General features: G+C 49.8%; 6 protein-coding genes across 6 annotated transcripts; 1 reads left to right on the forward strand and 5 right to left on the reverse strand.

Annotated features, from left to right (window-relative positions):
• Nucleotides 1–5,015: 5,015 nt before the first annotated feature.
• Nucleotides 5,016–8,207, reverse strand: BKA67DRAFT_246872 (cellobiose dehydrogenase). The gene is made up of 10 exons (XM_046095719.1): nt 7,890–8,207; nt 7,692–7,843; nt 6,791–7,630; nt 6,253–6,745; nt 6,075–6,196; nt 5,924–6,017; nt 5,822–5,871; nt 5,671–5,761; nt 5,331–5,612; nt 5,016–5,279 (listed from the first exon to the last, which is right to left on the reverse strand). The coding sequence occupies exons 1-10, from the start codon at nt 7,936–7,938 to the stop codon at nt 5,047–5,049; spliced, it is 2,406 nt and encodes an 801-aa protein (XP_045959982.1). The 5' UTR covers nt 7,939–8,207; the 3' UTR covers nt 5,016–5,046.
• A 2,186-nt stretch (nt 8,208–10,393) lies between these two features.
• Nucleotides 10,394–11,268, forward strand: BKA67DRAFT_657640 (glycosyl hydrolase family 61-domain-containing protein; the record flags this gene model as incomplete). Its single annotated transcript, XM_046107147.1, has 4 exons — nt 10,394–10,544; nt 10,604–10,855; nt 10,931–11,190; nt 11,257–11,268. 4 exons carry the CDS (start codon nt 10,394–10,396, stop codon nt 11,266–11,268), a joined length of 675 nt encoding a protein of 224 aa, XP_045959983.1.
• A 725-nt stretch (nt 11,269–11,993) lies between these two features.
• On the reverse strand, nt 11,994–13,287 carry BKA67DRAFT_657641 (DUF159 domain protein; the record flags this gene model as incomplete). Its single annotated transcript, XM_046107148.1, has 2 exons — nt 11,994–13,211; nt 13,261–13,287. The coding sequence occupies 2 exons, from the start codon at nt 13,285–13,287 to the stop codon at nt 11,994–11,996; spliced, it is 1,245 nt and encodes a 414-aa protein (XP_045959984.1).
• A 771-nt stretch (nt 13,288–14,058) lies between these two features.
• On the reverse strand, nt 14,059–15,006 carry BKA67DRAFT_591952 (eukaryotic ribosomal protein L18; the record flags this gene model as incomplete). Its single annotated transcript, XM_046104780.1, has 3 exons — nt 14,059–14,527; nt 14,594–14,672; nt 15,003–15,006. 3 exons carry the CDS (start codon nt 15,004–15,006, stop codon nt 14,059–14,061), a joined length of 552 nt encoding a protein of 183 aa, XP_045959985.1.
• A 525-nt stretch (nt 15,007–15,531) lies between these two features.
• Nucleotides 15,532–17,156, reverse strand: BKA67DRAFT_690484 (mitochondrial carrier domain-containing protein; the record flags this gene model as incomplete). Its single annotated transcript, XM_046109137.1, has 5 exons — nt 15,532–16,079; nt 16,135–16,271; nt 16,348–16,629; nt 16,709–17,041; nt 17,100–17,156. The coding sequence occupies 5 exons, from the start codon at nt 17,154–17,156 to the stop codon at nt 15,845–15,847; spliced, it is 1,044 nt and encodes a 347-aa protein (XP_045959986.1). The 3' UTR covers nt 15,532–15,844.
• A 1,503-nt stretch (nt 17,157–18,659) lies between these two features.
• On the reverse strand, nt 18,660–20,556 carry BKA67DRAFT_657644 (uncharacterized protein; the record flags this gene model as incomplete). Its single annotated transcript, XM_046107149.1, has 5 exons — nt 18,660–18,874; nt 18,942–19,175; nt 19,231–19,926; nt 19,995–20,318; nt 20,412–20,556. 5 exons carry the CDS (start codon nt 20,554–20,556, stop codon nt 18,660–18,662), a joined length of 1,614 nt encoding a protein of 537 aa, XP_045959987.1.
• Between the last annotated feature and the right edge of the window lie 618 nt (nt 20,557–21,174).

Genomic DNA, 21,174 nt, shown 5'->3' on the forward strand with positions numbered 1-21,174 from the left:
CGAAGAAACTCGTACTCTTCCTGATAGGAATACAGCACATGTTCAAACATGTGAGCGAACAAAGGCTCAGCCACTAGCCATGAAAGCAGCTTCCATCATACCCGGGACGCATCAGGAAGATGAGAGTGTCGCGATTGGTCCATCATATGAGCTTCAGCCTCAAAACTATGGATGGTATATACAGACGACTCGGAGATACATCTGAAAGTGAATGTCTAAACAATGATCTGGCACATCAATGGAGACATTGCTAGGGCTTAGACTGCCTGTCTGCCTGTCTGCCTGTCAATCATCGACTCAACAAGGATTCCATTTCAATGTAACGCCAGTTTGGCTTCGAGAATTTGATGCCTGTAGTGACTTGTCGCGCTCGACGACAACTATAAGGAAGGTTGTAATTCGGTTCCGAGTTCGAGATGAGACGGCGGCTCGTCGTGTTTCAGCATAGGTGATGTACTGGTTGAAGTTTATGCGTTACGGCTTAGCGACCGCGACGAGCCCTGGAATTGTGGGGTGCCATCATATATCCTGGTCAGCTGTGTTCGACATAGCATCAAACCCTGCTTACATGAGGCTCAGCGGTGTCTAAGATATATTCCAGGGCTGTATAGGCAAGGGTACAAACATATGCGAAAACATGTGAGCGAGCTGACCGTTTTCCAATAGTCAAACTAGTCAACAAATTCAAAGCCCTCTATGGCTGGCGATTAACTAATTTGGATGGGGAAAATCGGGGCTTAACCAATTGAAACCAAAAACGTATTCTACAGATGAAGAGCTTACTTGCTCACAAGTAAGCCCATTTAAATTGATGCAAAGGCGCGATCAATTCATATCGGCGAGGATGTGTCTAGATCTCGCAAGCCACGTCTGGCCAAAGATCGAATATGCAATTGATGCATCAGAAATTGCCTCCTGCAGTCCTAGATTGTTAGTCTCTGGCACAGGCAATCAATCGCTTCGCTAAATTGGTGTCTGACATTTTACCTGTGATTGCGCCTATATCAGATTTGTCATTGGGACCAGACTGCTGTCATCCTTTCGCATGTTGCTGCGAAGATAAGCTTTTATTTTGCGCCTCGCCCATTTTTTGGGGTTGTCTCCTGCATTCGTCGGACCCCGGAACGCATTACCGCCAGGTTTTCTTGACACCCTTGCACGCTCAACCACCTCGTTACTCGGTTGCAACCGAACGGAGAGAACCTCTTTTGCATTCTTGATGAGCCAGAGCAAAGGGTTCTGCGGCTACCATCTCATGTATTCGGCAGGTCGGCAAAAACTGTCACGACGATCTAAGGTCTCCGACAGGCATGATACGTCAGGGTTCGTCCCCTAACCGGACCCCTGCGCAGATCCCGGACGTCTGGTTGGAGTTTGGCATCACAAGTCAACCTTCTGACGGGATGTAGGTTTCATCTCATAATAAGGTGTGATTTGACCTGACGGTCTCTACTGAACGATCACCAACTACCAGACTGTCCATCTCATACCAAATATGCAATTCCATCACATTCGCATTAGTGCCATACCAACGGGATTGTGCTTCGCGAATTAATTTGGTGAGCTGGCCAAGACCGTTTCCCAGCACCCAGCCCTGTTCCGCCTAGTGGCTCTTTGCGCAGTGCAAACTTGATATGTAGGTGCATTTTCTGAAGAACGATGTCAAAGCGGCATCAACTGTTTGGTCCAAGTAAAATTCGGTTATGCTTTCACGACAAGTCAATCTCCCTGAGAAGGTGCAGCTTGATCCAATTTTACCGCTTCCAGTGACGTATACCGCTCCGGTGCAGCAGTATGTTACTATCTCTCGAATAATAATTTTTTTTCATAGCATCATCGTAAGCCATAGTACTTGGTATTAACTAAGAGTGGTATACTCGAATGTACCGCAATGTGCATGTTCGCATATTGTTTGTGAACAGGTCTATCAGGACCCGTGAGCTTGCAACCAATTAGGCTCGCTACAAGCACTCCAGGCCCTCGATTGGCGTGATAATATCAGAACTCGGTGCAAATCCTGCGCGGCGCAGAGCTTATTCACTCGACCATTCCTAATCGTGTCAAATCGGCGGCGTGGATCTCATATGGGATCCAAGCAACGGTTCGGCGAAATTAAGTCATACGAGCTGCCATACCAAATCTGGCGATTTCCATGGGCGGGGAAATTTGAAAAGAATGGTGATACATACTTAGGTTAGTGATCACTGTTATCGGGGTGGTTCTTTTGTAAAAACAGACCTGATTGATGGCGGTAGACAATGTGCATTATGGGCAGTCTTCATCCACTCCAGCATTCCTGTAATTACACTGGTACGATCCGTTGAAGTTTAAAATGCGTAGAACCCTTCGCTATGATAGCGTCAAATATGCCCCGGCTTGGCAGGGCGTAGATGGATGCATGATTGTCATGGACTGGTCGCTAGTAGTTGGCCGTCGGAAGTTTGGAGGGCACACTACGGGAAGAGTGGTGAGTTACATTATGTAGTATCATTGCAACGTTCGAGCCGTTGATGTGTGGCTGGTTCAAGGTCCTCGTCTTCACTACAGACTGTAGGTAAAGGTGATGTAGAATGGCGGACAGCCGTTTTGATCTCGAGTAGCTTGAATGTATTTTTCTTAATCCAATCTTTCATTGGAAGACTCTAGACGATCTATGGGAAAACAGCAGACACAGCAATCCCCTCTTATCGATTTGATTATTCACCAGATCCCGGATGCTTCCTATCATCATTAATACGTACCGTAATAGTAGATTCTTTGTGTCCAAAGATTACCATGCAACTAGATCATTTATACGAACTTGATCCTTACGTGATCGAAGCCGTACATTAGTTAAATGAGGACATTCATGTAAGGGCAAACATCCTGCATATGCTAACACGTCATCATATCCTGGCCCTAGATTCAGAGGTTTCAGAGCTAAAGTTCTGCTAAACGCAATAATATGATGTGAATGTTCTCTTGTATTCTAGCTACTCCCCATGGCGCGAGATCCTCTCCATCAGACAACGTTGAGTTGTACCTGCAGCCCGGAAGCTGTAACAAAAGTCTACGATGAACAGAAGAAATTTGCTCTCCACGACACACAATGAGACATGTCCTCAAATGATTTCAAACCCTGTTTGAGCTAGGCTATCCGCAATCAGCAGTATCTACTACATCGGTCTACAATACGAATTAGATACATTGTCGAAGTAGGGTTATCCAGGGGGTCAGAAGCCAACGCCTAAATGTCATACATGCCAAAGATTGAGGTGGCATAAAGGGCTCTACAAAGGCAAACTTGACGGCGGTAGATCGCATGAGAACAATACAATGGTCGCTATGCAGCTTTTAGAATTTCACGCCAACCCATATCCCCTTTCAGCTTCATGCATACTGCAAAATATCACCGCAGTATTTCGGTGAAAGGCTTGCTCATCATGTTACGGAGTGCTACATGTTACATGCTACATGCTATTTGCGACGACAGACCAACGTCGCCACCCGAATATGCATCATTTTCAGGCATGGGAGTTTTCGGTACCTTAACTCACTTCCCAAATCGCCTTGTCTGTGTAGTTTGTTGCCCAGACCGCCGAGCCTAGAAATCAGCCGAGCATAGAAGTGCTGTAAAGATGGAACTTCTCACCGATTCTGTCATGACTTGCGAGATCTTAATGGTGAGTTGGAGATATCGTATTCTTCGCTTGTTGGGTAGGGGCACTGAGACCCCAATCAAGTGAAATACATGCTCACTGGCCGTCATGTCTAAGTTGTGAGTTACAAGAGTGTACCATGAGAGCATTGATACTGATGGCGACTCACTCCGAGTCGACATGATGCCATACGAACCAGCGAACTCGCAATGTAGTGTCCACGACTCAAACTGTTCATTGTCATGAGACAAACACGTAGTATAAAAAACCCGGCGAGCAGACTTTTGGGCGGTCTTTGCTAGGAACCACGATCTCATTTGAAGAGGCAGCGCTCCGCTTTCCAATTCTAGGGCTCTCATGGTTACACCCGCTGTCCGCTAGCAAAAGAAATTCCCCGACTCGTGCTCAACAAGCAAAGCGCTTGCCATGCGACGATGGGGTGCACGACATGCACCCGTTCGCAACAAACTCAACCGCTTGTCCTTAACCACGTCATCCGAAGTCTTGGACCCTGTGCCTTGGCCCAGAGCCAACGAGTGGCTCGTCGAGCATGTTTGGGCGGCTGCTGCTGCCCCCATTTTGGGACGGCATCGTACGTTGAAGGACATCGAAAGGTGTCTTGCTTAACACGCCGAGCGACGATTGGTCAAGAAAAGTTCAATGACAGAAGATGAAGGCCGTTGTGATCGGGCGAACGTGTTTTTGCATGAAGTATGTGTCACGGAAGAATACGGCCACGGCGACACAAAATCCGATGTGAAGCTGCAACGAGCCTTTCCGGAGATTTCGTGGGTCCCTCCTGCATACGTGCAGGAAGCATGTAATGTTCCGCTGAGCTGGATTCATGTAGGACACTCACATGTGCTGGTTGGTCGTTTACGACCTGTCAGCTTCCCGATCATGCCTGGTTGCATGAGGAGGGTCAGAAATGATTGTGATATGGATTGCAGTCTTCCGCCATCGGAAGGTTGTCTATTCATTAGAATTTTCCAGGTGAGAGTGATATCGCAGGTTGCACGAATCGAAAAAAAGGTCACCAAAATATCAATCTTCATATCACCAACATTCAAGGATGAACACTACGTTGAGGTAACAAGTGGCTTGGCGTCAAATGAATTAAATTCCAATTGCAGGCCCAACGTTTCACAATATGATGGATATCGTGACAAAGTATCGGCTGTCTCACCAATGTACACACCAGAAGCCAAGCTGGTAAAGGGCGGTGAAACTTTCGACCTCGATTTTTTAAGTCTCTAGTGTTAACATTTCTTTCAACCCGTGGACAGTATGACACCAGATATAAATAAGATGAAGCACTGTGACACGTTGCATGTTTCCAAGATCTTTGTTTTTCTAGCCTTGGAATAACAACAAATAGCCGTGCGATATATATGTTTTTACATTCCCTTTAGTCTGTAAGCTCGACCCCTCTCTTGGCTGCGGCGGTAGTCAACTTGAGTAACCTCTGTGCTGCGTACTCTGAGGCAGTAACAATCATAGCTGAAGGGTTGCCCGTCATCATGCCTGGGAAGATGGATGCATCTACCACAAAAATGTTGTCAGTACCGTACACCTTAGTGTTGAGATCGACGACAGCCGTTCCGCTCTTACGGCCATCATCGAGGCCAATCTTAGCAGTGCCTGAATCAAGTCAGTATGTACGCAACACTTAGGTAGATGGAGAAAACTTACCCAGCCAGTGGTTTGACCTTCGAGCGGCAGCACTCACGACAAGAGAATCTACGTAATCGGCAGTAGTTTGGTTTGCCAATGGCACAGCCCAAGTCAAATCCTTGACATTCGTGGGCGTCAAGGCAGCGCGAAGATTGTCCAGACTCTTCAGAACGGCCTCCTTGTCACCTGCGGTGCGTAGGTATGGGTGTTGTGCAACAACAGTGCTGAGTCCAGCAGTAATGGTCATACGGCCCCGCGAGGTCGATCCTCTACCCAAGTATTGACTCATAATCAAGGTTTCTATACGTTATTAGCCAATCTGGGTTCTCGTAAAACGCATTTCTTTGGAGTAACCTACTGTTAGTTCCGGTCTTGTCCTCACCCTCAACACGGGACGTGTATTGTAGTTGTCGGACAACGCCATCTGAAGATTTGATTTGATCCCAGAACTGCAATCAAATGAGTATTTAATTTTATAGATTAATAATGGTTTGGTATGTTATGCTCACCATTGGACCGATATTTGGTGCCGATTGTGTAAAGATACCCGTTCGGTTGCCTATTCAGATGTGAGCAGCATTTCGCAACTCAAACGTGAAGCCGTGACGTACTTAGATATTTCTCCTTGTCTGAAGCAATCGGATCTGTCCATGCTGCGTAAAAGTCATAGAACTCGACGCTGGGATGAGTTACATAGACGTCGGTCTACCACATTGTTAGCGTTTGTGTCAAAAGCTGTGTTGCTTCCCTGAAAGCACCCACGTTTAGATGATCAACCAAGTTTGAGCCAACTGGAAGATTGATCCATGAGTTCTTGGCGATCATGGTTGGGCCATCTGTCGAATTGGCCACGATCGCTAGCTGATCAGCAGGGCCGATACCACCTGAAGACGAGTTTAGTAAGAACATGTCCAAGAGACGGCTAGAGGCATGGGTATACTTCGTAGTAGTAGCTTAGCCGATCCGAACGTTCCTGCCGATAGGATAACTCGTCCTGTTTTTGGGGTGAGATTAATTGTGCCAGCGAAGCCACCGTCACCATTGCATTCTAACTCAACACCACTAGCGTGGGCCCCATCTCGAACAACTCTCTTCACCGCAGTATTCAAGTAAAGTTTGAAGTGAGGTCTCCTAAGAGCAGTCTGAAGATATGTTGACATAGGGCCACCACGCTCACCATGGTCGAACATGTATTGGGTGCGTCCGTAGGTATGGTTCTTTTCTGTCGGTTGTTGGTTAGGTTTAACCTCTTTCCAGCCGGCCTTTGCGAAGCCGCTTTCGAGGACATCGAAACCCTCATGCTGGTAAAGCACTCCGTCCGACGATGGGTTGTCTGTTCCTGGGATACGTGCAAATGCACGCTGTTCGGCTACAGAGACATCCTTTGAACGCCATCCTGCGGGGAAATTCTCGTCCCAGTCGAGTGGATTTGACTATAATTGTTAGGCAGTCCGTTACTAGTCTCCGTGTTGACTTACTTTCCACCAAAGTCCTGCATTGACAGCGGTTCCGCCTCCCAGGACGCAACCGGCCATTTGGTCCGTATCAGTACAGGCAATACCTGCGGAATCCACCCAGATCTGGTTACATAGTCCTGGAACATCGAACCGGGTCAGGTTAGTTCCCTGTAGCCAATCCGGCTTCAGTGTGCCATTATATCGTCCAGATGATGGGGGGCCCTTTTCAATAAGCAACACACTGTGTCCAGCCTCACTTAAGCGATCAGCAATCGGAATACCACCCGCCCCGGCTCCAACCACAACATAATCATACGTGTCTTTTGGTGGAGCCGCGCAATTTGCGGTAGGAGTAGGGACAGCGGTTGTCGTTGTTGGTCCCGTAGTTGGTGCGGTGGTTGTTGTAGAGCAGGCACCATTTGTGATCTTGGTAGCGAGTGCTGCCCATTGAGAGTAATTAGTGTTGACAGAGTTGTTTAGCTGAGCGCCATATTGCCCAAATGCATCGTGCTGTCTAAAGGTAGTGTCTGGGCAACTAGGGGTTGCCACTGCAGCTTGTGCCTGAGCCCATCCAAGAACTAAGAAACCGCTGCTAGTTGAAACCGATCCTGCTTGACCGTCTTGGTTCCATGTGTAGCAATTTTGACATCGATAGATGACCTCAAAGGTAGAGCCGTTGACCGAAGATGAGATTTGTGTCAATTTCGCATCGCCTGAATAGACCCCAGGTAGGTTGTATCCAGTCGCGTAACGGAATGAGGTGACGACCTGGTCTTGATAGGGCCATGCTATCAGCAGTAGACTCTGGGTCATTTGGCCAGACTCGCCGTGGCTAAGACCGCACCAGCCCGCTGTACATCTCTACCTCACTGTGAGCTGGAAGGATTCTGGTGTGTAACTAAAACAAAACTGGTTCACGCACCAGAAGTCCAATATACTCCGTTGAGTCTTTTGTCAAGGCATCTCCTGGGAGAGCAACACCGTAAGTGTACCCGCTACCTTCTGTCCATGTCGAGAACTGAATTCCCGTCTTTGGATCGGTATATGGCGTTTGGGCGAGGCATGTCTGGATACCTGCTAACTATTAGCATCATCCAAGCACTTCAATTAAGGTACTTACACACGGCAGCCGCGACAAGCGCAGATGCAAGATGCTTGATACCCATCATCCTGGAGAAACAAAAGAACAGAGTAGGATTGTAACAGACCTGAGCAAGGAAAGTTTTCCTAAATCAAGTGCCTGAGGGATAGACTCCTGAAATACCTATCGTAGACATCAACCCGCGCCGCAAAGGCTCATATGACGAGAGACCTCCGCATCGATGGTCTATATCGCATATAGGGCCTGGCACATGACCATGCAGGGCGAATTGTCGCTTAGTCGCTTGAAAGCATTAACCGGTGATTCGTTTGGTCACCGACAAGCAGCAACTGCTCTTGAAAAGAAGAATACGTTAGCCATTTCGGGTGCGGCTATTGTAAATCAGTTGTTCCAGACTGGACCCTCGTGCGGAATAACGGCGAGGATTCCTGCTGGGTGCCAATTTGGGACGGAAGACCACGGTTATAGCCAGATTCTGCCCGAAACGATGTAGGACAAACACGGTCGCGGGATATCTAATTGCTGACTCTTGGCTGACAGATCCGCAACGCCACATTGAAGCATAGCGGAGACAAAGCTTGGCAGGTGAGCGCGATATTCAAATTTCATGGTTGCTTCTTGGGTACCTCCAGTATGCTTGCCGTTGTGCACATGAGGATGGATGACTCGCGAATCTGTGTGGCGCCACAATACCCGCGACAGGTCAAAGAGTTGGCTCGAAGCTGATCGTAGGTACTGTCACATGTGCCAAGATTACAGTAGCGCTTGTGATTGTTATAACGAGCAGTCGTCTTAATGCTCGAAAGACTGCAGTCAATGACCTTTTTCCGCATATGACGTCGAAGAGTTGAAGAAATCTCATTTGAACCAGGAGCTTGCTCATACGGCGTCTAATTCATTTCTCCACAAACGCGCTGGCATACCGCCCAGTAGCCGGTTATCAAGCTGTCTAGAGACGCGCGAAGCCGCTGCAAACCCCGAGTTCTGGGGACTGTCAGCGTTGAGACCTATAGCCACACGCCATGGAGAACGGCTGTTTCGGACCTTGGAGTATTCGACCTTGGCGCACAGGAGATCTTCAGGGGTCGGGTGAAGCCAAGGTTCATTTGGTCAATTCGTTCTGGTTAAATCCCATTCACCCCCTGATGCAAATCAACAATCTGCATAGAACTCCGCATATAGCCCATCAGCCTATATCAATGCCATGCCATCTCCAACAAAACGCCCCGACTTGTTATGAATATTTAAACTGTATCGCTTATAAGGAAGATGCAATGCGAACGAACTTGACTACTACACGAATATGATCCCTATCTCGTATTTAGGCGACCGACCGCAACATTTGAACTATGTTGAAATCCAGTGTTTATCACGTTTCATCCTGAGTAGAAAGAGGAATAGCCGCCTGTAAAACTCGGAAGCTCGACCGCCGGTCAGCTCCCGCCTTCTTGTCATCTGGCCATGCATTGTGAGACCGTGGAACTCCCATGAAGAAGACAACCCGATCAAATATGCGGAGCCACAATTATTGCCCAATGCTGATCGTTTTCTGTTGCCGGAGGTCGCAAGACAGATGCCAAATGGCCGATTCCAGATCCCACCCGCACCGCTGCAAACTATCGTTTAGATACATCACGACAACACACCCAAGTCTGTGTACATAGATTCTCACTCTGGTCGGTGCTCTCAGACACCTAGCCGGCTATATCTTCATCTTGTGTGCGAGTGGAAAAGATGTCTCTGGTAATAAAATGAATTATCTCAGATAGACGCCTCTGACAAACATGGTACGAATCCATGACCAACTCCCTAAATCCTATGAAAGAAAGAAAAAATACACCATCTCTATGAGATCTTTCTTAATCCTTAGAAGACTGTTAGCATGGCTCTGAGCTCTAATCAATGATAACTTCAACTTGGCAGGCCAACGTATCTGCTGTCTTCACCCACCAACTGTAGCGCTGATGAACGGAAAGGATACCGATTCGTCGAACGGCTTTGTAACGAGGCCAGATCCCTGATTTCGGCCCAACCTAGATAATTAAGCTTATTCTGTGCATGGGTATACACCAAATGCGGAACCTCACCTACCGAGTACTACTCCTTATTCTAAGCAATCACCCGTATAAGCGCTTGGCATAGAATACCTGGCTCGCGGCGTGACCACTTGATGGGTATGATATTGCATTAGTTACACGTTCACCTATCCTATATAATTTTATGCTGGCCAATAGTTCATTGCCCTTGAACTGACCTTTGCCTATTGTAGAACTCAATATGCACGTTGATGCCCGCCAACAACCTCGTTGGGGTGCCAGAAAGGGCCGTTTCATGCATAGACCAAGCGGGATCCCAACTACGTCACTCTCAGACTACCAAGTGCCGCGGTTGCCAAGAATGGCAAGTAAAGATTCGTGTATTTGAGCTGCTCGGAGCCACCTAGAGGCCCTTAAATGAGCTGAAGATTTTGAATCGGCCAAGCAAAGATCGGAACACCTCGCCAGTCCCCCTCCCCCAGCAAGATGAAGACCTTCACCAGCGTCCTCGCCGCCGCTCTGGCGGCTCAATGCGCTTCGGCGCACTACATCTTCACGACCTTCTCTCCGGGAACGTCCAAGGCCGCCGCCTTCCAGTACGTCCGCAAAAACACGAACAACAACTCCCCCGTGACGGGTAAGTTCGCCCACCTTCCTGAGTGCTACTTATGCCCCCTCAACTCACACTTCCGACAGACCTGGCCTCCAACGACCTCCGATGCAATGTCGGCGGGGCCACTGGTGGCAGCGCCTCTACCATCGAGGTTGCAGCCGGCTCGCCCTTCACATTCAATCTTGACCAGGCCGTCTATCACCAAGGTCCTATCTCAGTCTACATGTCCAAGGCGCCGAGCACAGCCGCCGAGTACGACGGCAGCGGCGCCTGGTTCAAGACCTTCGACTGGGGCCCGACGTTCTCCAGCGGTCAGGCGACCTGGAACATGGCGAGTACGTGCCAAAGAAGCAGAGATTCTCCAGACCCGGTTCAGAACTAGGCAGAAAGGTCCGCTAACACGCACCCAGGCTCGTATTCCAGCACGATCCCCAAGTGCATCCCTGCGGGCGAGTACCTCGTGCGCATCCAGTCGCTCGCGATCCACAACCCGGGCGGCACGCCTCAGTTCTACATCTCCTGCGCGCAGGTCAAGGTGACGGGCGGGGGCTCGACCACCCCCTCGGCGACGGCCAAGATCCCCGGCTTCGTCAAGGCCACCGACCCGGGCTACACCGCCAACATCTACGACCCCAACTTCAAGTCCTACACGGTCCCCGGACCGGCGGTCGTGAGTACACTCGTGCGTGTCCAAGATGAAATGTGCTGGCGCTGACAGATTTGTTTTTAATTCTAGTTCACTTGCTAAATTACACAACGATGCGCAAGACGATCACCAGCGTGACGTGATATTAGAGGAGGAGAGAGCGAGCAGTGGTTATGTGCCAAATACCAGCCATATCCCATAGCATGATGGTTAGGCATTGTAGCAAGCCTCTTTTTCGTATTTCTTTCGACTTCTCAATCGAGGATATAGCCTTTTCTCCAGCATGCTTCAATACAATATAACAGATCAGAGTTCTAAAAAAGCTCCGCAGATTGATTGCTCGCCACTAAGTTGCTGTCGATGAAACGTGCCGAGCGCGACTTTAGCCGGACGGAGATTTTGGCAGCGCGGCCGGCGGCTATATCCAAGGGTGTCGATCTCAGAATCCACCCTGTCCCGCATAACGACCCCATTTGGTAAGACCAAGATGGAATGCTTACATGGGTAACTTCCTGTTTCGTTATGGGTTGATAACGATGTTCGAGACGTGATGAGTTGCCGAGTAGTGCGGGGCGGTATCGTGCCCTCGAGAACAGCCAGTAACGTTGTGTCTGTAGATCGTCAAGTTGCTCGAACCATCAGTCTTGTGAGCGAGCGGCACGTTGCGCGAGCTAGATGCTCTATTACGGTCTCATGACGCTGGCTTTGTTGTCATTAATCAACCGGAGGAATACAATCTTGAGCCTGAATCCATATAGCAGCTCGGTACTCCTGATGAACGCCTATGCTACAGTGATCGTAACTCGTATTGCCCATGTCTGTTCTCATCATGCACTATTGCCAAAGAACTTGGTGATCTTCTGAGCTCCAGGTTGTTTCGACTTCGGCGGTGCCTTCGTACCATTACTAGTGGCACTGATTTTGGACCTTCCTCCTTTCTGCGGCGATGGCGATTTGACCGGTCCGGATGACCTTGTCACTTTCTTGGGCGGCTCTTCCTCTTCCTCGAGGGATTCTGCTTCTCGCTTGACACCGCCCATCTTTGCTAGGCTTGCACCGACATCCGCCACGATGTTCGCCTTAGAATCCTCAGGGCGCTCCTCCACGAACCCAGCTTCTTTCTTCACTTCGATCTCGGGTTGTTTCTTCGGAGTCTCCTTCTTTGACGCCTGCTTAGAGCTACCCTTGGCGAAGAAATTGGCAATATTTGACTTGTTCTCCTTGCTGTCCAGCGGCACGATGAAAGTGGGTGAATTATTGCCCACCTTGCCAACCTCTTTGCTCACCGGATACACCTCCAGTTCCCCATCGAAGGGTTTGAGCAGCGACTGTAGTTCCCTCGACCACTCGTGTCTCTTCGGGTCCAACCACGTCCTCAAATATTCCGAACCGTTCTCTAGAATGACGGGCATACGATCGTGCAGGAACTTCAACTGCCTGTTCGAATCCGTCGTGATAATAGTATACGTATAATGTACGGTCTCGTCCCCCTCGTACTGCACAGCGTCCCAGAGTCCGGCGAGGCACATCAGGCTCCCGTCCTTCCGCCTGACGAAGTGCGGCGTCTTTTCCTTGCTACCGTCCTTCTTCAGCCACTCGTAGAACCCCTGCGCGACGACTACGCAGCGCTTGCGCGCCTTCATCGTGCTCCACATGCCGCCGCTCTGTGCCAGTGAATCATCGCGGCAGTTGATCGTCTTCATCATGCTGCCATAGTCCGGGTTGCGCTTGGTCCAGAACGGGATGAGCCCCCACTTCATCGACTGGAGCTTGTAATGGGGTTCCTTCGAGCTGTCTCCGCCCTGCGATGCCGAGGGCGCTGCTGCTTCCTTGCCTGCGGGTTCCGTATCATTTGGGGGAGCTGCCTGTCTGCCTTGATGGCGGGGTCCAGCACCCCAATGCGGTACATCAGCACGGTAGACGACGCCGTGGTAGCCAGGTGCGAAGTTGTACGACTGGCGCGGAGCCCCTTCTCCCTCGTCGTCTGGAGCTTCATCAACCTGCATGTTCTGGTCTTGTAGCATCTGGCGAATTTGCGCCGGGCGCTGTAAGAGTAGTTAGTGCTAATTCTTGGTATCAAAAACAAAGACGAACCAGTGCTAAAACGTATCGACCACACATGGTAGCGACCAGAATAAAACTGCATAAGGCAGTGCTCAGAGGCGCAAGAGAAGCTTTTGCCACTCTTAGGAATACTTGCAATGAGCTGTAGAGCAAATAGAAGTGTCAATCAGTAACTATGACGACATTGAAGGCGGCAGACGCGAGGCGACGCCAAAACACGTGACATCTATTAAGCAACTCAGCTTGCTTCAAAGTTCCGTTAGCCACATATTGTGTCTTAATTTACATGAGCTCTATCCAGGCTAAACGACCAAAGCCGACAGGAGTCCAGTTGGTGCATTGTGTTTCATAATCGAGTGTCTTTTAGAAATTCGCCGAAAACTGTGATTGGACAGAACATCCAATACATTGGGCCATGGTAGTTCGTTAAAAGGTAGTCTCGACAATTCGGGGTCACACATCTCTTGGCTGGATTCACTGGATGTGACGAATGGCAGATGTTAACCTCTTTTGAAGTAGACATTGATCTTATCCAGGGAGCCAAGGTTGCTGGATGGCTGTGCAGTACAAGGACACAAACAGGCAGTACATTACAGTAGACATAACACATGGAATTGGGCATCAGAACGGTGGTTGATTTGTTTGTCAATGCTTTCGTCATTCCCTTATAGAATCCATTTTGTGAAACCAAACCACGCCAAACCATGCTCAAATGACGCCTGATGAAAACCCTTCCAGCCGGATACTGCGTGCGTGGTATATCGGAAGAGACGTAGCACATTCCCGTTCGTGAACCATTCCCCCAAGGTCTGCTGTGTGTTAAACAGCTTAGACCTTGAAACCACGGGATCGTCTGCGACCACGAGCCTTCTCGAACTTGCGGCCCTTGGACTGAACGTAGGGCTTCTTGTTCTTGTGAGGGCCCATGCCGAAGTGCTTGACGGCCTCACGAGAGTTCTTGGGTCCACGGAGGAGCAGGGTGTTGCTGCCAGTGGGGGCACGCAGAGCAAGCTGATCGAGAGTAAGAGCCTCACCGCCGGCAGCAATGATGCGAGCACGGGCAGTGGCGGTGAACTTCAGAGCAGCAATGCTCAGCTTGGGGACTGTGAGAAGACGGTTGTCATCGGTGATGGTACCAACGACAACGACGGTCTTGTCAGCCTGACCCTTGCTCTGTCCGACAATGCGGGAGACGGAGACGGGGGGTCGGTTGGTGCGGGACATAAAAAGACGGCGCAGGACGACCTTGTTGAAGGAAGAGTCGGTACGGCGGGCCAAGAAGCGGTAAAGCTTCACACTGTTCGACCGTATTAGCTCACCAATTTCCACGTCCGCATCTTAAACCAACGTGCGTTGTACTCACAGGAGCTTGAGGTAGACATTGTCGCTCTTGGGTGCCGTGCGGTGAGTGTTGCGCACGTGGTGCTTTACTAGATCCACGCCTGGAAGAAGAACCATATGTTAGTTTTCTATTCTGTATGCTCTCAAATTGGGACATCGTCATCCAGCGAAGACGAGGTTCAGAACATGCGACGGAGCGAGGGCACGAGCAGCAAAGACAGAACAGTCCAAGCTAGATCCATGCCACCGCAGTCGTCGCAGATGTTCGTGAAGCCTCGCTCAACGCAGGAGAGATTCGCCCAGGTCGCAAACGGTGCGAGATTCGCAAAAGCTCTGAGGGGTTGGATATGGTGAAATATCCCCCGTGCTCAGCGCAATTGCCTCTCAAACACCGTCCACTTGCACACGAAAATTCCAAGTAAAAGACGTACCCATCTTGACGGTGACTCTGTCGAGGTTGCTGAGTCGATGGGAAGAGTTGCTGGCTGTCGGGTTAGTTGTCGAGACAAGAGTAGAGAAAAAAAAGTTCTATCTTGTGAGGCCCGCATCAAAAGGTGGAAAGTTCGATTGCCAGCAGGTGGGTGAATTTGTGCGTGTGGGCGGTCAAAATTGGCAGTTAGGCTAAAACTTCGCCAGAAGATGCTGGTCTAGTCTGCATCTAGTTAGCATGTGCACCCCTGGCACCATGGCGACCATCTTGGGACAAGTCCAGAGGCTCGCAGCTGAGAGTCGGCCCCCGCCAGCTGCCACTCGCTGCCTGCCTCTTTCTGTCTGTCATGGAAATATGATCTAAAGATTCCCCAGTGCTAGGGCACATGTGAATATAAGCCACCTCTCGCCAAGATTCCCCCGCCGATCCTTTGCCAGGTATGCTTGTGTTGTAGGGGAGCTTCGAGAACATAATTAGTCTTTACAAGAAGAGCTGCGCTCCTCTAGCGCTTCTTAGGCCACACTCACCCACTCCGACTGTGTAATGTAATTGCTTGTATTTGAGCTATCGGGTAAGTTCCCGCGTAGAACTGTGTAGAACTCGTTCTCTAATAAGCCCTGTCTTTGTCTAACCCCCCCTTGATAATGCCACATGATTCCAAACACAATCCCCTTCGTGTATGCAGGCTTTCAAGCCTATGGGCCCGGCTTGACTGAAGCAGCACTTATCCAGTAATGTCTCCTGCGTCTTCCATTGCAGCCAAGTTGCTGCTCTATTATAATCGGTACAGTGCTGAGAAAAGCATATTGCAACATCCAACAAAGGACTAGAATAACCCACGCCCTATATCGGGACGGGTTGAGCGTTCAGGCCGACCAGGAAGTCCCTGGTCATCTCGAAACTGAGCCAATTCGCTGCCATACTCGGGGCAACTTTGAGTAGGTTGGGGACAAGGCCTTTGTACATGCCGCGGATACCTTCCTGGCTAACGATGACTCTTACAGCATCGAATATGGACTTGTATTGGTAACCCATGCCCGACATGGTGTTGATCTGGAATCTCCGGCGTAACACGTCGCTGCAATGGTATCAGTACGAGGCATGGCCGGAACACGGGGTTCTTAGCAGCTTACAATGGATATGTGCATGTTTGCGCAACTGCTCCAGAAACGCCGCCAGCCAAGAGTTTTCGCCACGCGCTCGGGTTCTCGTCTCCCTCAGGAGTCAGGACTTTCCGTACATACTCGTATGTCATGAAATTCAATCCGACCTATCAACCTTGTCAGCCAGCAATCTCTGGAGCATGCGGACATACTGTATACATCTCAGCACAAACAAAAACTCACATAAGGTGCTACCCCAGCGACGGTAGGAACGATGCCCCGGTACAGAGCCATGACACCACCTTCCTGCTTGTACATGCCTACCAAAGTTGGCCACATCCCCGGCAGCTTTCCTCCTTTAGGCCGGTTGCCCAGTGCGGCAAAGGAGGCAGATTGGATAGACAATCGCGTGCGGACGATGTCAAGGGGATATGTGAAGAAGACTGATGTAATGCCTGCTATACCACCACACAAAAGTCTTTGAAGCGGGCTGAGGGCGGCTCCAGGCGTGCTCTCGAAAAGGTGCTACACGGCGCACTGTCAGCTCTCTAATATCCCGGTTTTTATGGCGGAGGCTCCCCTCCAAGGACATCGCAAGGCGTACCTTTTTGTAGAGGTTGTAGCTGCCGAATTGGACAGCTGAGTACGGAACAATCCGTATGCAATTCGTGCCGTTTCCCGCCATGAAGCCTCTCCAACCTTCTTCACGCCACATCTTTGCCAGCGCCTTGCCAACAGGCAGCTTGTATTCATTGTGACCGGCGCCCTGGATCTGGTACAAAATCTTCAATCGTTCGAGAGGGGAGACGACAGTTCGTGAAACTGCACCGGCAACACCACCGCCACAGAAGGCAGCGGTTACCGGCTGGGAAATGAAATCCCGAAAGGGTGCTGACTTGTCGGCGCTTGGGGCGGCCTTGATCGCCACATCAGGGGTCTGCAATATCAGTACATTAGCCGCTGCTCAGCAAGGCCCTGAAGGTCAATCTGTATACGGTGGAATTGGCAGCCTCTTTCCTGGGTTCGGGGGAGGGGGGTCGTACCGTTGCCATGTTGACGTTGCAGACAGCGAGAACCGTGAGGAGAGCTTGCGACGTGTGGGCCAAGAGAGAGAGAGCGTCTACGTCGCACGCACGCACGAATGATCAGGTGTTGAATCTGCTCAGCCGGGGCACGAGGATGTGTGGCTATCGTAGTAAGGATAATCGTTTGCGGGATCAAAAGAAAGGTGGTCACGTTTTGCCAGAGGCTCTCATTGGAAAGTGCTCGGTGGATCGCAAGACATATCTAACTTCAACGTGGGCGGACTGGGGTTGCGCAAATGCTTCCCATCGGTGACGAATCTCGGCGGGCAGTATCGCGATGGTTTCGTTAGGTCAAGCCATATACCTGCGGGAATGAAATCTGAGATCGATCTATTTATTAAGAGAAAACGAGCGTAAACGAGTTGTTACAGAAACATGACTGTGAGTGAGTACAATGGTGCACGAGAACAGAAGGATGTCTAGGAGGAGTCAGCCTTTTGGTCGGCGGCGCACGCGGTTATTAGACACACTTCTTCCCACGACTGGGGCTGGATTGCATTGCATTTGGGATTGGAAAGCCCATCTTGAATAAGCTCCTACCAGCTTTAATTAACTGGCTGCCGAGCTGCTCCAGCTATCAAACTTTTTCCGGGCTGTCAAGCGACCCCCGCCCAAATCGCCTATCCCCCGTCCCCCCGACAGAAAGAAAACGTGGGGTCGCATGAGCCTCCTCAAAACGTCACCAGATACTGTAATTCATTCTCCATCGTGTTTGCCAAGTCATGTCTCGTCGTTCTACTAATCGGCAGGTAAAGTCGCATGCATATCTTCAGCCAACTCTTACACGTTACCAATCATCCGAAGGCTGACTTGGACAAATGACCGCCTGAGCAAATAACGTCTTGCGCCTGATACCGATGCTGTGGTAGGAGCTAGGTACGTACGGCAGCCGCCTGCATTGAACCATAGGCGCGCATCAGTTCGCTTCTGCAGGGCAATCAAACTGCACATCAATCAACCATACGCTCGCTGTTTATTTGTTTGTTTGTTTGTTTGTTTGTTTTACCTGGCAAGCCCAGCCTTACTGACGAACCAGTTGTTTTCGTAATACCGTAGATTTCAAGGCTTTAACATGTCCTCTTATCTTACGACTCAACGTTTCGTGTTGAAGCTGGACTACCACGATATTGGTTATTGTCCCCCGTAAAACAACCTAGCAGTACTTGCTGCTCACGAATGCGTCTTCTCTGCTTGGCGTTTCCTTTAGTGCAGTGGACCTTCAGATCCTGAAGAAGCCGACGATCACATAGCCGAGGACTGCCGTTTTGTCGTGTGTGGATATCCTGCACCAGTACTGTACTCCGTATAAATGGGGATCACCGGGACGGACCGGAATGCGGGACTCTCGCCCATCTGTTCCACGGCAAGCTCGACTTGGTTGGCACGCGGGCATGAGACATTGCCAGGTCCTGTTGTCAAGAGACACGACAATCATGTTGCGTACTATTTGTCAAGAAGCCACCTCCATAATCAACTATCGCCATCACTATCGCCATCGCTACTTGATGAAGAACTGTCGTGGTCCTTGCGTTCGTCATTCTCAATCTTTTCCGCGTCTGCCACAAATGACCAGCCACCTTCCGGGCCCCCCTGTAGGTATCTGATAAGATCTCTCAAAACGTCTTTGTCGATACGTCTGCCGACCTCGTGACGTCCTCCATCTTGGGTCCAGTCATCTATTGTGGCTAATCACGAGGGGTTTAGTGAACGGACCGCCGAGTAATGCAGCCATCTAGGTTGAGAGCAACTCACATGCGAATACAGAGGCTAGATATGAGAACTCTATTTGTAAAAACCGCTTCAGTACTGGGTAGTCGTCATTCTCATCCTCGGGAGAGAGGACTTTTGGAGAGATCAAGGCTTCGAACAGTAGCTCTAGACCACGGCAGTGCTGTTCGAAGGAATCACGCTCTTGAGGTAACACGAAAGTGATATAGAGTAGAATGGTCCATTCTCGTCCCGCAGCTTGGCTGAGTTCCTGGGTACCTAAAGAGCAGCAATTTTAGCCAACATAGTAAAACAAAGTCGACAGAATACATACTCCTTCTAAAGTCGCTAAGGGCAAAATTTCTGGAAACGGAGACTCCGGGGACGATCTTGCCGGGCATCCCTGTGTCGTCCCAGAACTTCGTAGCAAAAGGCACCAGTTGCTCAACATCTGAGTCTTGAGGCTGGTCTGGCAAGAGATTCTTCACGGCTTCGGAGAATTCACCTGCGAGCTGGCTGACTCTAGTCGGCGCGCTGTCCATTTCCTTGATACCCTCACGGAGTGCTCTCCCGTAAGCCTCAGAGTGATTCCCGTCCCAGGTTTCACGCTCGCAAAGTAGCAGCCTAGAGAGCCAGTCCAACCATTCCTTGAGGTTCAGCCTTGTGCGTAAGGCCCCGTTGGCCTCGTGTTTCTCGTTGTTTTTGTCTTCTTCGAGCACATTGGGCCACCCCTCAGTAGGCATTAGGGGTTGTAGATACCTGAAGACGTCGGGTGCAGCTGCGGTCATCCAATTGCTGATCGTGAGATGTAAGGGCTCGAATTCTTTATTCCGCCGCTCAAACTCAGACCCCGACTTTTGGTATGGGTGTCTTGAGAACTTTAGAGCCCAGATACAAGCCCAACCGGCATATTTCATCTCTTCCAGGTATCCTTCTTTGTGAAGCGCGGCATAGAGGGCTTGAGTGAGGTAGAACTTTACACTGCTGTCAAAGGCCTTGTGTGCGTCATCCCACTGCCAGGGCTCTGTATCTAAACCATAAATCTGTTTAACATAACACTACCCATGGTGAACTCTCAGGAGGAAAGGGTGAACTCACAATCAAGACGATATGATTCGTTCCAATGCGTCTCTGCGACTTCTTCGAGGCCAGTTGAAAGACTAAATTCAATGTTCAATCTTTTATCTGTCCCATGGCCTCCAGTTCTCCAACTGGCTTGGCTCCGGATTTCCCTGATCAGCAAAACAAGGTCTTTGGCAACTGTGTCGTCTGCAAAAATGACGTAAGCATCGTCTATGGATAAGTCTCGAGTAGTGCCGGCTGTATCGTCTACGGGCTTCTCGTAAGCGGTAGCATTATCAGTGCAGACTTCGAAGATTGCTGTCCAGAATTGATATAAGGTGTTCTTAGCCTCCTCACCACCTGCCGCAATTGAGCGTTAGAAAACAGCCCACACTTTTCTTTTTTCTTCTTTTCTTTTTTTCTGAACAGAGCTGCTGCTTTTTAATGACTAACTGTTACGTTCGCAATGCTCGTGGGCAGTATCGAGTATGGCAGTGGCCGTTGTTGCAGTTTCACCGCCATTAAGCTTGCCTATGATGCCGTCACGGACATGGCGCTTGACTGCGTCTTCAAAGCTCTCCTGTGAGGTAGACGACATGATTTTTGCTGCAGATCGCGGTCGATTTAACTTCAATACAACTTGGTCTTGCTGATTATCATGTGTGTTTAGCATCCAGGAATAAGATGCGGCTGGTCAACCAGCTTAAATAATTCAAACTCGAGAGTTAATCATTCTGCTTTGGCCATATGACGAGCAACTTGGTCCCCTGGCATGCAGCGGCACATGTGATTCGCATCGTGTAGCGTAACAACCAGCGTTTCTAGGTGCCGTGTCGAAATATCCGCCAACGGGTGTTCCTAACGACATGAATTTCCTTGTCCATTGTCATCGTTGTTCGTCACTGTACGTACGGCCAGGAGGTCTTGACCGACAAAAATTGAATTGCCGATGCTGGTCGGCTCCAATGAGTCAGGCTGGTTGCGACATCATATCCCAAGCGAGTGACATTGATTGAACGAACTTGCCAGTGAGATCTTTGAGTGAAAAGTTGGAAATGAAAATCAAAGACGTGTGAAATCCTCACATCGCATAGAAATATCATGAGAGTTGGGCCGGCGTTCTTTGTCCTCGAAAGTACGAACTTGGGTAGGTGGGAAATGAAGCCAAGCGAGTATCACAGGGGCCAACCAGCATGTATTTTGACGACTCAATCCA

Source organism: Truncatella angustata, assembly GCF_020726525.1.
Source record: "Truncatella angustata strain MPI-SDFR-AT-0073 chromosome Unknown BKA67scaffold_3, whole genome shotgun sequence".
NCBI classification, from domain to species: Eukaryota; Fungi; Ascomycota; class Sordariomycetes; order Amphisphaeriales; family Sporocadaceae; genus Truncatella; species Truncatella angustata.